The sequence below is a fragment of the Eptesicus fuscus genome, chromosome 14, assembly GCF_027574615.1.
Source record: "Eptesicus fuscus isolate TK198812 chromosome 14, DD_ASM_mEF_20220401, whole genome shotgun sequence".
Classification (NCBI taxonomy): domain Eukaryota; kingdom Metazoa; phylum Chordata; class Mammalia; order Chiroptera; family Vespertilionidae; genus Eptesicus; species Eptesicus fuscus.
The window spans coordinates 82,884,706-82,899,404 of NC_072486.1; the positions used below are offsets into that span (position 1 = coordinate 82,884,706).

General features: G+C 63.3%; 1 protein-coding gene across 1 annotated transcript in view; it reads right to left on the bottom strand.

The window, feature by feature from the left end:
• Positions 1-2,870: 2,870 nt before the first annotated feature.
• PTPRN2 (protein tyrosine phosphatase receptor type N2) overlaps positions 2,871-14,699 on the bottom strand; it is a 428,035-nt gene continuing 416,206 nt past the window's right edge. Inside the window, exons 23-25 of the mRNA XM_054726069.1 lie at positions 12,151-12,215; positions 4,241-4,314; positions 2,871-3,088 (exon numbers count right to left, since the gene is read on the bottom strand). Of these exons, the coding sequence (XP_054582044.1) occupies positions 3,017-3,088; positions 4,241-4,314; positions 12,151-12,215 (211 nt within the window). The 3' untranslated portion in view covers positions 2,871-3,016. The remainder of the gene's footprint in view (positions 3,089-4,240; positions 4,315-12,150; positions 12,216-14,699) is intronic.

The window sequence follows — 14,699 nt, forward strand, 5'->3', positions numbered from 1 at the left end:
TGGGGGATGTCGGTGTGGGGGATGTCGGTGTGGGGGCTGTCAGTGTGGGGGATGTCGGTGTGGGGGATGTCGGTGTTGGGGATGTGGGTGTGGGGGATGTCGGTGTGGGGGATGTCAGTGTGGGGGATGTCGGTGTGGGGGATGTCGGTGTGGGGGATGTCGGTGTGGGGGCTGTCAGTGTGGGGGATGTCGGTGTGGGGGATGTCGGTGTTGGGGATGTGGGTGTGGGGGATGTCGGTGTGGGGGATGTCGGTGTGGGGGCTGTCGGTGTGGGGGATGTCGGTGTGGGGGATGTCGGTGTGGGGGCTGTCAGTGTGGGGGATGTCGGTGTGGGGGATGTCAGTGTGGGGGCTGTCGGTGTGGGGGCTGTCGGTGTGGGGGATGTCGGTGTAGGGGATGTCGGTGTCGGGGATGTCGGGATGGGGGATGTCGGTGTGGGGGCTGTCAGTGTGGGGGATGTCAGTGTGGGGGCTGTCGGTGTGGGGGATGTCGGTGTGGGGGATATCGGTGTGGGGGATGTCGGTGTGGGGATGTCGGTGTGGGGGATGTCGGTGTGGGGGATGTCGGTGTGGGGGCTGTCAGTGTGTGGAGGCCACAGACAGTGCAGGAGCCCAAGGAAGCTGAGTCCTGCTGTGACGGCCTCAGTGGCAGGCCCGGATCTTGGGAGGGTCGTGCTCAACAGGTGTTTCGTGTGTGTATGTGTGTGTATGTGTGTGCGTGTGTGTGCGTGTGTGTGTGTGCGTGTGTGTGTGTGGTGTGGCCTCTGCCTTCTCTCAGGTTCTGGTTCAGTGCCCTCGAGGACATGCCCGCCTGCCCCAGTGGGGCCTCCGGTGTGGCCCCCAGCACTGGTCCAGGGACCAGTGGACCAGGGACCCGGCCTTGGAGCCAGGAGCCGTGTGCAGCGTGAGGGCTTCATCGCAAGGGCCACGCGTGCTCCCGCTCGGAGCCCCGGCCCGTGCAGGCTCTGCCTGCGGAGCTGCTGGGCTGTTTCTGAAGGACGCTGTCCGGTGTCCTACATACGTGTGTCCCGAGGGGCCTCTGCCGATGCGAACTTCACGAGGAGACATGCCCGTGTGGCGTGCGCAGGGACGCAACGACCCGCACAGTGGCCGCTCGGCAGGGAGCTGCGTGGGGCGGGAGGGTCTCAGAAGGACTGAGCCCACGAGCGTGACTGAGGTCGGGAGCAGATTCTTAAGGAGTGACCACCCACATCTTGATGGACGCCAGGCCCTCAGTCAGTGGGCGCTGCTCAGGAGTCACTGAATCCCCGGTCAGCCTGCTCTGCGGCCCTCCCCGCCTCTGGCAGCTGGGGGCCCCGCAGCCAGTCCCCAGCTCCTGGTCGGGGTGCTCGCGTCCCCAGCACATTCGCCTGTGAGCTAGAGGCACGTCGCTGCGGCCCGTCCTGGGCTCGCTGGGCCAGCGGTTCTGGTGGGACCCCCTCGCCCAGGACTGAGGGGGGAGGGAGCACCTGCCTGGGCCCCACATGCTAGACATGCGTGAGCCCATGCCAGGAACGGACGGGTAAGAAAACCGCTCTCCTCCCCAAATAGAGACCATAGTGTGTGGAATCGGCCTTTAATCTGGCTCAATCAGATGTCACACCCCACACGGCAGGCACCCTTTGGACCTAAGGAGTTGGAAGTTACAAGCCGGTATATGCTTCCTCATATTCAGATAAATCAGTCTGTTAATGATGTGGATTTGCAGGTAAAGAGAAGCAGCTGTGGGGAGAGTTACAGGGATTTTACAGCACACGACAACCTGAGAGACACAACAGTATTGTGGCATCTCCCTCCCGTTCGCGGCACTTCCTCTCGTCTGTGGCATCCGCTGAGGCTGGAGCCGGGCGTGTGCAGGAGGGGCCAGGGCCGCGGCCTGGTACCCACCCCAGGATGAAACGTGCGGTACAGCCGCCATCCCCAGACCTGGCTGTTCTGAGTTAATGACTCGGATTCTTCCCTCTCCGGCATGGGGTGGTCAGCTGGCACTCATGGCCATTTTGGCAAACCCGAGCCTTGTCGGTGACGGCAGACAGTGGCCGACCGAAGCGGCCGGGTCCGACCTGCAGGGCGCGCTGGCGGTCTCCGCGCCCACCGGCTCGCGCTGCTCTGCCATCACGTGGAGATGTGGGTGTCCTGCGCCCCCTTTTCTAGGCGTGGGGGCAGCGCGGGCTCTGATGCCAGCAGCTCCGGGCGCCCGTGAGAGGGGCCACGGGCACTGCTGGGACGGGGGCTCTTTGGGAACCCGGTGAGGGCCCCACGCCAGGATCGGTTCCCCTGATTTAGGCTTTCCCACAGGAAGTGCTCGTCTGTGTCTGCAGTGTGTACACCCCTTTCTGCAGCCCAAACGGTCCCGAGGTTGGGGCTCACCTACGACCTCGCCGAGGCGACCTGTCCTCCCCTGCAGGGCTGGGAGTGCTCGCCCTGGGGCCCTGCCGACCGCAGGGGTGGAGGTGCTGGCGGTGAGCCGTGCTCAGGGCAGGGCAGCCACCCGAGCAGGAGGGAGATGCTGGGACCATTTCGTTATTATTGGTCCCAAAGCTCCAGGAGGTCAACAGTTCTGTCCATCTCGCTCCTGACAAGCCCTGGTCTCTCCCCGAGGAGCCTCCTGATGACAAGCGGCAGCCACTCTGTGCCTGGGGCCTCCCCAGCCGCCCCCCCCCCCCCCACCGCCCCAAGGCCGGTGACCCGGGAAGTTACAGGTCACAGGCCTAACCCAGGACCACTCAGATGCGGGAGCCACGCAGTAGAAACAATAGTATTTGCGATGGAGAGTGAGAACTGAGCTTTCAGGAAAACGGCGTTCTTTTCAAGACGGCGAGGGGAGATGGACAGGTTGCCCCCAAACTAGACGATCCCACAAACCTCTCTTCATTATTATTTAATTGAACAAAAATACACGATTTAACGGCTAAGCTGTAGTGACTATGGGATGTGGGGGCCTTACTACTGGGCAGTTACACTGGAGACACATCGCCGCCGTGGCTCCCGCAGGCGGCGGCCGGGCTGCGGGCCGCTCACTGGGGAAGGGCCGTGAGGATGGCGTTGACCTCCTCGGCCACCGCGGTCAGAGCGAACTCGAACTGCGCCTGCGGGAGAGAGGGCGCGTGAGTCCAGGCAGGTCCTCTGAGGGGGACACGGATGCCACGCCGGGACGGACCGTGAGGGCCGGCGGGGCACGGACAGTCACAGTGGCGACCATCGGGCAGACCCTCAGCCACTGAAAAGGCAGAGTTACCCCAGCCTCAGGAGCCAGCCAACTACCCACCCCAACCTTGACCCCTGCCCTCGGATGACCTGAGCTGTGACATGGGGATGTATCATTTCTGCAATGTTTTCCCAGGTGTAAGGTTTATAACTTTAAATAAAAAATGTCTTGAGAGACATCAGGTGTGTGTGAACTACGGCATACTTCCCTACTGACCGCGTAAGACGGGGGCCGCTCTGCCTGTCCCGGGCGGAGGCGTCGGCGGTGACTTCCCAGGTGGGACTCCATCGTCCTCGCTCCCGCCCGGCGGACACCGCGGGGCCCTGTCTGATCTCTGACCGTCAGAGAGAGGACCACGGGGCCGCTCACACTTCGTGGGGGAACGCACGGCCCGGTGGCGATGGCGCCCGGTCCCAGGACGAGGCCTCGGGCTGCAGGCACCCCCTGCCCACGCCGCGGCAGCCGATGGCACGGCAGCCGGTTTGCCACCGGGTCCTGAGGGGGCAGGCAGCTTGGCAGGGCTTCTCGCGGGCGAGCCTCCTGTGTGGGCGCCAGGAGCGCCGAGCGGCGGACACGCCAGCAGGAGAGACCGCTTTGGGGCGTGGGCAGTGGCTTGGAGTGGGCGTGGGGCTGTGGTTGGAGAGGGTTATTTCTGGAATGTATTTCACCCTCGTTCTAGTCCTGGTTCCCCTGAGGCAACATGGTCTTGTCTGCACCCCCGATGTTGCCAACTCGCCTGTTCAGTGAGTGTGCACACGAGCTATTTAGGGGTGCCCGGGACCCCAGTGTGCCCTGGGACACTCCGTGGCCCCGTCCCAGAGCTGTGGTGTGGGAGCGGGGAATGGGACTGGGCAGGATCTGACGGCTCCTGCCAGGGTGTGGGGCTAGCTGACCTCTTTCTATAAAAACGTGGTGTCTCCCCCAACTCCCCAGCGTCTGGGGCCTAGCAGCCCGGCGGCGGGTGGGACTGCGCCGTGCCGCCCCCTCCCTCCTCGGGGGGCCCCAGGCCCTGCGCCCGCAGCCCGGGGAGTACCTGGGTCTGGACCATGCCCGGCCTCTGGTCCCGCAGGTGCTCCAGGGTGGCCGCGATGTCGATCTCTTTAGCGCCTGCAAGAAACCCGTGGGCCGAGTTCAGACGGGACAGTCCCGGAGACAGACATCGCGTGGCCGCCTCACGCCCACGGCCCGGGCTGGGCGCAGTCTCTGGGGACACGCTCCCCTCAGCAGGCGGGCGCTGCGCCCGGTTCCCAGGACCCAGCCGGCAGCGTCCGGCCCGGAACTGAGGGACCCGGCTGAAGAACGCTACCCACGCCGGCCCGCGCCACAGACACGGGCTGCATCTTAACGCGCATCCCCAGCCGCAGGAGGCACGTGCGGCTTCATTGCTCGGTGCGCAGGTTTCTTCCGCAGAGAAACGGAAAGTCCGCCCGGCCACGTCCATCTCACTCTGGGCCTCCCGTGCCGAGCGCCGCGTGGAGAGAAGGCGCCGTGTCCGCACGGGAGGCCGAGGCCCTGGGAGCCTCCTCCCGCAGCGCCCGCCACGGCCACGGCGGCTTTTGTGGCCACCACGCTGGCGTGTGGCCTCAGCGTGTCACCGCGCAGCACCCGGCGCGGTCCTGCAGCTCCGGCGCGGAAGCCTGCGGGCCACGTCGGCCACGCCCAGAGTTGCGGGATCGGGAGCAGGAGGCGCTGCATCCACCGGCAGCATTTCTACCCCCCGCCCTACAGCACCCGCGGTCCCCGCCCGTCCCTCCGGGCCTAACGGCCTGTCCGCAGGGCAGGGGCCGCCCATCAGGACTGGGCGCACCGGCGGAGGGCCAGTCCCCGTGGGCGTGGAGGAGAGGCCCCGCGGGGGCAGCCCACTCACCCTCAGACACGGACTCAGGGCACGGAGCTTCGCCGTCTCCATGGCCCGCCCCGTTCTCCCTGGGTCCCAGGTTCAAGGGCTTATTTGGGGGGAAGTGAGCAGCCGGAGCCCTGGTCTGAGCTGCAGCAGCGAGAGAGAAGGTGGGGGAGGGGCGCGAGGGTCCAGGAGGGTACATTCCACCGGGAGGCAGACCAGGAGGCCAGGGTCCTCGGGGAACCCGCCGGCAGCCTGCCCAGCCCCGTGTCCTGGTCCCCGAGTGGGGCCAGCGGGCGCAGGCCTCCCGGTGTGGGGACAGTGTGGGCGTGGCAGGAGCTCTCGGTGACAAAGGCCGTGGGCGTGGGGACACGTGCGTCCCGCCCACTCGGACGCCAGGGCCTTCAGAGGAGGAGGAGGCCCTCGGGACAGCGGGGGCCCGGGGACTCGGCAGGAACTCTTCCCAGCAAAACAGTGCGGGCTCCCGGCCCCGCAGCTGGTAAACGCCTGGGAGGCGCCGGCCGTGGCGGCTTCTAAAACCGCCGGGATCGGACGGATGAGCTGCAGCCAAACGGGGAAACGGCCCAGAGAGACGCCGCCCGGGCATCACCGAGAGCAGCCTGCCTCCACGTCTCCCCGCGGCCACCCCCTCATGGCTACCCCAGCCACAGCGCCCCCCGTCCCCCGCTCCCGCCCCCCCAGCCACAGCCACCCCTGCCACAGCCACCCCAGCCACGGCCACCCCTGCCACGGCCACCCCCATGGCCACCCCCGGCCACCCCCCACAGCCACCCTCCAGCCACTCCCCCCCACGGCCATCCCCCACAGCCACCCCCCACAGCCACCCCCATGGCCACCCTCCGGCCATCCCCCACAGCCACCCCCCACAGCCACCCTCCAGCCACTCCCCCCCACGGCCATCCCCCACAGCCACCCCCCCACAGCCACCCCCATGGCCACCCCCCGGCCATCCCCCACAGCCACCCCCCCACAGCCACCCCCATGGCCACCCCCCGGCCACCCCCCAGCCATGGCCACCCCTGCCACAGCCACCCCCATGGCCACCTCCCGGCCACTCCCCCACAGCCACCCCCCCACAGCCACCCGCATGGCCAACCCCCGGCCACCCCCCAGCCACCCTCCAGCCACGCCCCCCCAGCCACCCCCCAGCCACTCCCCCCAACAGCCACCCCCACGGCCACCCCCCACACCCCCACCAACCCCACAGCCACCCCCCAGCCACCCCCCAGCCACCCCCATGGTCACCCCCAGCCACTCCCCACAGCCACCCACAGCCACCCCCAGCCTATAGTCATAGGAACAATGATGCACAGAAACCCGTTGCTCTGAGAACAAGTTTCCTCAGAGTCAGAGCTGGTATGTGAGCGAGGCGGCCAGAGCTGTGTGCGTTCTGTCCCTCACCCAAGGGCAGAAATACATTTTAATGTATTTTTATTGATGTCAGAGAGGAAGGGAGAGGGAGAGAATCACGGATTAGCTGCCTCCTGCGCCCCCCCCACCCCGCCGCCCCCGGGGATCGAGACTCAATTCGGGCCTGTGCTCCGACCGGAATCGATCCCTGACCTGGTTCCTAGGCTGATGCTCAACCACTGGGCGCAGTGGCCGCCCCAAGAGTATTTTTTCTATTGATTTTTAGAGAGAGTGCAAGGGAGAGGGAGGGAGGGAGGGAGGGAGGGACTTCGATGTGAGAGAGACACAGCAATTGCAGGATTGAACCTGCAACCCAGGTCCCTGGCCTTGACTGGGAATCGCACCTGAGACCCTTCCGTGTGCAGGCCGACACCCTCCCCACGGAGCCACTGGCCAGGGACGGCCACGCGGATGAGCTCGCGGACACTGGCAGCGCCCGGAAAAGCGCCAGCACTGGAACCACTTCTTACGGGAGGGGGTTCGCTGATTCCTCTTGGAGCTCCCGCGGGCTGAGTGCCAGGCAATCCCCCAATTCCGTCCGCCCACGGCCTCGTCCCGGGGTGCGCGGGGCCTGGCTCGCTGTGCAGAGGGTCCCCCTCACTCGTGCTCGCGGCACCTCAAAACGCAGCACCTAGTGAGTGCTCGGCCCCCCTTCAGCCTGCGGCCCGGCTGGTGCGGGAGGGCGGGGCCGCAGGGCAGGCGGCTCTCCGGCGGGGAAGCTCCGAGCCCACCGCACCCTCCGGAGGGCCAGGCGGCCTGGGAGGCACGCGTGGGGGAGCTCACGCCCCGAGGCGGCGGCCCCACAAGCGAGGGCCTGAGCTTCGTTCCCGTTGCCGCGTGTGGAGTCCGGTGGCGGGCGGCAGGCGGGCTCACTGGCTCCACCCGCTCTGCTGCCGAGGCGGCTCCCAAGCCCCGCCCATCTGCGGCCTGGACCTGCTATTGAAGTCCACAGTCATGCCCGGCCGGTGTGGCTCAGTGGATAGCGCGCCAGCCTGCGGACTGGAGGGTCCTGGTTTCCATTCCGATCAAGGGCAACATACCTCGGTTGCAGGCTCCTCCCCGGGCGCGTGCAGGAGGCAACCAATGGATGCGTTTCTGTCTTTCCCTCTCCCTCCCACTCTGTCTAAAATCAATGGAAAGACATCCTCGGGTGAGGATGAACAAAACCAAACCACAGTTAACATCTAGCCCGGCTGGCTGCCCCAATGGTCAGCGTCGGCCCCATCACCAAAGGGTCATGGCTTCCCTTCCCAGCCAAGGGCACGGACCTGGGCTGCGGGAAGCCGCCCATTGTCTTCACTAGCAGAGAGGTGTGGACAGGAGCCCGGAAGGCTGGTGACCCTTGAGCCCTGGCAAAGGTCAGAGCTATGCACCCACTGTTTAGTTGAGACAATGGCAGCTGAAGCAACTTCCCCACCTGACAGACATGTAAATCCTTACAGATAAGATAGTCTGCCTGTTACTGCAAATTGCCTGCCTGAGGGCTATAGGTGCATCCCAAACTGAATAAAAGGATGGCCAGGCCTGAGCCCAAGAGGAGTCCTTCTTATTGCGTTGGGCTCCCGCCTGGTCCCCCAAGATTTCCAAATGATTGTTTCTTGTCTCGTCTCTTTCATTTGCGTGCGGCCTCTCTTCCAGAGCCCGAACCCTGAACCACGCAGGCCGTGGGTCTTCACACTGGGCGGCAGGTTTGATCCCCAGCCCAAGTCTGGGTGTCTGTGGAGGCGACCAATCCACGTGTCTCTCTCCCGTGGGTTTCTCCCTCCCATCTCCCATTCCACTCTAAAGTCAAAGGGAAAACACCTCCCGCGAGGATTAGCAACAAGCTCACATCTAAGAAGGCCTGGGACCCTCACAGCTTCGTGGACACGATACTGACACACAGGCCCAGAAGGCAGAGCGGGCGGCTGTCCGTGCTCACTGCTCCTGTGCGGCCAAGGACACCAGCAAGAGAGCGAGGAGGCTCCCATGGGAGGGAGAAAGCGCCATCTCGCGTCCCACGAGGGATGAGTGTGCAGAAGAGAGAAAGAACGCCTGCGACTCCACAACAGCGGCCGGCGGGGCTCCGTGGCTGAGCACTGACCTATGGACCAGGAGGTCACTGTTCGATTCCTGGTGAGGCCACATGCCTGGGTTGTGGGCTCGGTCCCCAGTGGGGGGCATGCAGGAGGCATCTGGTCAATGATTCTCTCTCATCATTGATGTTTTTCTCTCTCTCTTCTCGCCCTTCCTCTCTGAAATCAATAAAAATGTATTAAAAAAATTTAGCCCAATTAAAAAAATGACCAAAGGCCCTGGCCAGTGTTCTAAGTGGTTAGAGCGTCGGCCCAATCACCAGGGTCATTCCCTTCCCAGCCAAGGGCACATGACTGGGTTGCATGCTCGATCCCTGGTCCCAGTTGGGGCGCAGACAAGAGGCAACCAATCACTGTGTCCCTCCCTCCCTCCCTCCCTCCCTCCCTCCCTCCTTCCCTCCCTCCCTCCCTCCCTCCCTCCCTGTCGCTCTCTCTAAAACTCAACATATCCTTGGTTGAGGATTAACAACAAAACAAATGAGCAAGGAGTTGAACAGAAGTCTCTCCCCAGAAGACACCCAGATGGCCAACAAGAGCCGGAAAGCGCCCAGCGCACCATCCGCAGGAAGCACAAGTCCGAGCACAGCGAGCTCCGAGCTCCGCTCCCGGGAGAGGGACCGGAAAGCCCGGAGCAGTGCACGTGGGAGGCGATGGGAGAAGCTGACCTGCGTGCACGGTGGGGGGGAACATAAAACGGCGAGACAGCACGGAGCTTCCTCACAGTCACACGCAGGATTTGTACGTGACGGTGACTCCACTTTGGGGGACGCCAGGAGGAAGCAGACGCCTGCAGAGGTGTTTGCCCGGCCTCGTTCCCAGCAGCCAGGAGCCGGAGGCCGCCCGAGGCCATGGCAGGGGGTCCATCCACACAGCGGGGTACGGGGACCTCACTCTGAATGAAGTCAGCCCCCGGCGGACAAGCACTGCGCGGTCCCACTCACACGAGGGAGCGGAGGCGTCAGACCCACAGGGACGGCAGGTGGGAGGGGACAGCCGTCTCCCACCAGGAGGCGCAGCGGGGGGCAGAGAGGAGAAGGGGAGCTGGATGGAGGCCGTGGGCCCGCAGGCCCGCTCACCTCCACGGGGCAGCACCCCCCAGCAGCCCAGGCTTAAAAGGCAGCTCTGGCTCATTCACACCCTGAAGGGAACCCCGGTCCCTGGGCCCTGCCAGCAAAAGGAACGGCCTCCCCGAGAGCGGCTGGGGGTGGGGGTGGCCCTGGGTGCACGGAGGACAGTGCCCCTGAGGGACCCACAAGCGTGATCTTTGGGAAGCTCCACTCCTGCACACACACACACACACACACACACACACACACACCAGCCCTGATGACATAGAACAAAGCAAACCCGTGTGTAACGAGGTGCCCGGCGACATGAGAGCGAGCCTTGGCCCCAGCGGCCGGGAGCCACTGCCGCCCGTGGCCGAGTCTCCCGGGAGAGGAACGCGCCACCTGAACCCGGTCCGATGCCAACACGAGTGAAGAGTTAGAAACGCGTTCGCAGCCAAGAGACAAAGGTGCCGCAGGCTCTCGGGCTGGTGCGATCCTCCTGCCACAACCTGGCGAGCCTGAGCTGTTTCCTGCGGTTCCAGCTGCTCCTGAGGAGACGGCTATTCCTAGCTTATTTCTCCCAGGCCCTAAAGGAGCCAGAGTCCCCGGTGCAGGAGGCTTTGCAAAGGCATTCTTCGGTCCTCGTGCAATTCATTTCTTTTCAGAACAGGAAGGCGAAGAAAGGTTCGCGTCCAGACCCTGGGCCTTTGATCATTTGATGAGCGGGGTCTGCGGGCCTCTGCGTCTCCGAGGACAAAGGCGCCAGCCGGGCCTGCGTCCCAACAAAACCCAGAGGCCGCAGTGTGGCCCTGGGAACGGCGCGGCTGGAGGGGCCGCCCTGCCCTTTGATCTCCCCGGAGACCACAGCTGCCCTGGTCAGGGGATTTGACACCACAGGCCCAGGCAGAGGGGAGCAGGTCAGGGACAGGAGGGGGAGGGACCTCAGGGGCTGCCCAGGCACTGCCCTCTCGGCCCGTTCCCCACGGCGGGGCCATTGTGGGAGCCGCCCACACTTGCGGCGAATCTGACATTGCGGGCCGGAGCCAATGGTTCCGCGGCAGTGAAGACAAGGTCAGTCCTACCCGGCCTTCTCTGTGCAGCAGACCTGCGCCCCTAAAACCCAGGCTCTCCCCACAAATACTAAGACTACGCCAGCCGCGTGCCCAGGGGGTCTGTGTCCCCATCTCACAAACACCAGTGACTGTTCTTCCGAAGTTACTGGTTAAGAGAAGGCAGACGCCAGGCCCGAGGCGGACGGGGAGGGAGGGGGCGACCGGGAGGAACGCGCCCCTGAGAGCGGAGTCCCAGGCTGCAGGTCCCCAGGTGGAGACGCGCCTCAGACGCAGCGGCCTCGGTGGGCAGGAGCGCGGTGAGAGCGGTGCTTGTGCGGGCGTCTGCCTGTTGCCGGCACCGAGCTCACTCAGGTGGAGGCGACATTCGCTGGTGAAAACCAGTCCCCCCTCCCCAGCGGTGGCGGGGCAGGTGCTGGGCAGAGGCAGTGGGGCGCTGGGCAACTTACTCAAGCTCTCCCGTCCTCACGCTAAAAACAACAGGCCACGGTTCTATCTCCCCACCTCTATCTTTGGGCTAAAAATGTGTTCCATTTATTTTTGTAACCAGAAAGAAAATGGAGAAAGGAAAACGCCTCATTTAGAGTTGCTGGCCCTTGTGTGAACATGTGCAGACATTCATCTCTGTAATCAGAATGTGGCAACGGATGCAGGATGGGATGTTCAGGGAGGTGGGAGGCTTGACAGACATGTGTGCACATGAGCGTGTGTGTGAGTGCATGTGTGTGCATGTGTGCGTGTGTGTGCATGTGTGTGCGTGCACACATGTTGCCGCAGAACGGTTTATTCACGGGAAGAGACCATAGTGTCACCATCTCCGTGTTTCCTTCCCGAGCTGCCTGGGATATGGCTGGGGTCACAGGACGGTGCCCCCGGCACGGCTGGGAGACGCGCTCAGGGAATGGAGACAAGCCCGCCCGCAGGCCCCCGGTTTGCGCTGTGCGGCCCGTGAGCGAGAGGCCGCCAGCAGCACCGGCCTCGAGAGGGGGAGTGCGGGCCCTAGGGAGACCCCCGTTTGTCCAGGAGGCGCCGTGAGAGACCCGCACGTCCTTCCTGGCACGGAAGCGGTGCAGAGCTTTGCGGGCGATAAGGGGTTTATGTGATGAGCTCGCCCCCAAAGGTCTCAGGTGACTCTAGATGTTCCTGCAAAGGCAGCTCATAACAGGGAAGGTTGGGCTGAAGGCCGCGCTGAGGCGCCGCAGCTCTCGGGGACCGGGGCCGTCTGTCCGGTCCGGACGCCGACCAGCGTGCTCAGCACATGCTCCCAGCACCCCCGTGCGCCAACCCAGTGTCCCGCCCACGGACCTGGGGACAAAGGAGGAGCCCGGGAACCACGGAGCTCGCCGCAGGCAGCTTCACGCAACGTGGAAAGGACAGCACGGCTCTCTTCCCCAGGCCTCCGGGAGTGCAGCACCAGGTTGCCATAGCAACGCATCCCGCTCCAAGCCCCCCCCCTCCCCCGCGAAGCCGAGCCTCACCTTTGGCCATCTTGTTGAGAACCATGTCGATCAGGATGTAGGTGCCGCTCCTGCCCGCGCCGTCGCTGTTGACAGAAAGAGAGGTGAGAATGCCACTCGACCTGGTCCCCCCACACCAGCCAAGCCACGCCACCACTTCCTCCTGTGCTTGGTGGGGGGTGGGGAGGTGGGGCTCTGAGGGGAAATGGGGAGCGGAGGAATCACAGGGTAGGAGGGGGAGGACAAAGAGTAGAGGGAGGAGGAGGAGGAGAAAGAAAAGGAGGAGGAGGAAGAAGAGGAGAAAGAGGAGAGGGGAGGAGGAGAAGGAAGAGGAAGAGGAGGGGGAGGAGGAGGAGGGAGAGGAGGGGGAGGAGGATGAGGAGGAGGAGTAGGAGGAGGAGGGGGCGGAGGAGGAGGAGGAGGAGGAGGAGGAGGAGGAGGAAGGAACCAGGAAGCGATGTGGATTAGCCAACGTGCCTGCGTAGATTCGTTCCTCTCTTCCTCTATGCCCTCTTTGACTAAAGAGGGGGTAAATTTTGTCTGGAAGAATGAATAAAGGGTCAGGTGATGCATTTGTGTGCAGGGCAACTGCTCTGAGCTCTGACACAGCCCCGCGGCAGATGCCAGTCCTGGCATCAGGAGGAGGAAGAGGAGGAGGGGGAAGAGAAAGAGGAGAAGAGGAGGGGGAGGAGGGGGAGAAGGAGGAGGAAAAGAAAGGGGAAGAGGAGGGGAGGAGGAAGAGGAGGAGGGGAGGAGGAAGAGGAAGAGGGGAGGGGGAGGAGGGGGAGGAGGAGGAGGAAGAGGAAGGGGGGAGGAGGAAGAGGAAGGGGAAGAGGAGGGGAGGAGGAGGAAGATGAGGAGGGGGAGGAGGAAGAGAAAGAGGAGAAGAGGAGGAGGAGGAGGGGGAGAAGGAGGAGGAAGAGAAAGGGGAAGAGGAGGGGAGGAGGAAGAGGAGGAGGGGGAGGAGGAAGAGGAAGGAGAAGAGGAGGGGAGGAGGGGGGAGGAGGAGGGGGAGGAGGACACCTGGGCTCCTGGCAGAGGGGGACAGCCCCTCGTCCTCCTCACATTTCCGCTCATCCCCAGTGACCATCGGACGATTTACACCCAGACCAGGCGGGAACATGTTTGCATGGTGCCTCACAAGGGCACACGGAGGAACATGGGATGCCCGGCCCCACGCTCTCCGCTCAGGCCACGCGGGACCACTCCTGTCCCAGGCCTGCGCCGAGGGGGTCCTCACTTGAGGAGGCTGTACCTGAGCGGCTTTAAACGCAGGGTTTACATGGATACTCCTGGCAAAACCAAGGTGACTTTAAGGAAAAAATAGGGGTTTCCATGGAAAGACCCAAGGAGCTCCGTGACTAAAGGAGAAATCACGCTTTTGGTCGTGGGTGAGAACAGCCAGGGTCCCAGGAGTCATGCAAGGCCCCTGCGTTTGGCTTTGACGTGTTTCCTCAAACAAATGGTTGAAAAGCTGCAGCTGGGACAGAGCCTTCCACCTACACGCCCCACCTAGCTCCCTCCAGGGACCCTCCTGCCGTGGGCTGCTCACTTCTCTTCTCCACGAACTTCACACGAGTGTTCCGAGATCTACCACAACCCTCCAGCCAACCGCTGCCTGGCTCGGGCCACGGGGGTCAAGTGTCCTGGGCTTTGAGGAAACCGATCGTCTCTGCTCCCTTCCTCTCCTCCCGGACCAACACAGACCCAGACCCAGACAGAAAGACACAGAGACACACAGGCTCACACAGACACATACAGGCACACACATACAGACATACATGAACACTCACAGACACACAGACATACACAGACATACAGGCACACACAGACACTCACAGACACACACACAGACACTCACAGACACACAGACACACGCAGACACTCACAGACACAGACACACGCACAGACACTCACAGACACTCACAGACACTCGCAGACACACAGACACACAGACACACAGACAGAGACACACAGACAGACACACACAGACACAGACACTCACAGACACACACAGACACAGACACACACAGACACTCACACAGACACACACAGACACACACACAAAGACACTCACAGACACAGACACACACAGACACTCACAGACACACACAGACACTCACAGACACACACAGACACAGACACACACAGACACTCATAGACACACAGACACACACAGACACAGACACACACAGACACTCACAGACACACGCACAGACACAGACACACACAGACACTCACAGACACTCACACACAGACACTCACACACACAGACACAGACACACACAGACACTCACAGACACACGCAGACACACGCAGACACACACAGACACACACAGACACTCACAGACACACACAGACACTCACAGACACTCGCAGACACATAGACACTCACAGACACACACAGACACACAGTCACTCAGACACACACAGACACACAGTTATACAGACACACAGACACACTCAGACACACACACAGACACACAGACAGACACATAGACAGGCACACACACAGAGACACAGGCATGCACAGAAATAGACACATGCATCACACATCATGCATGCACACA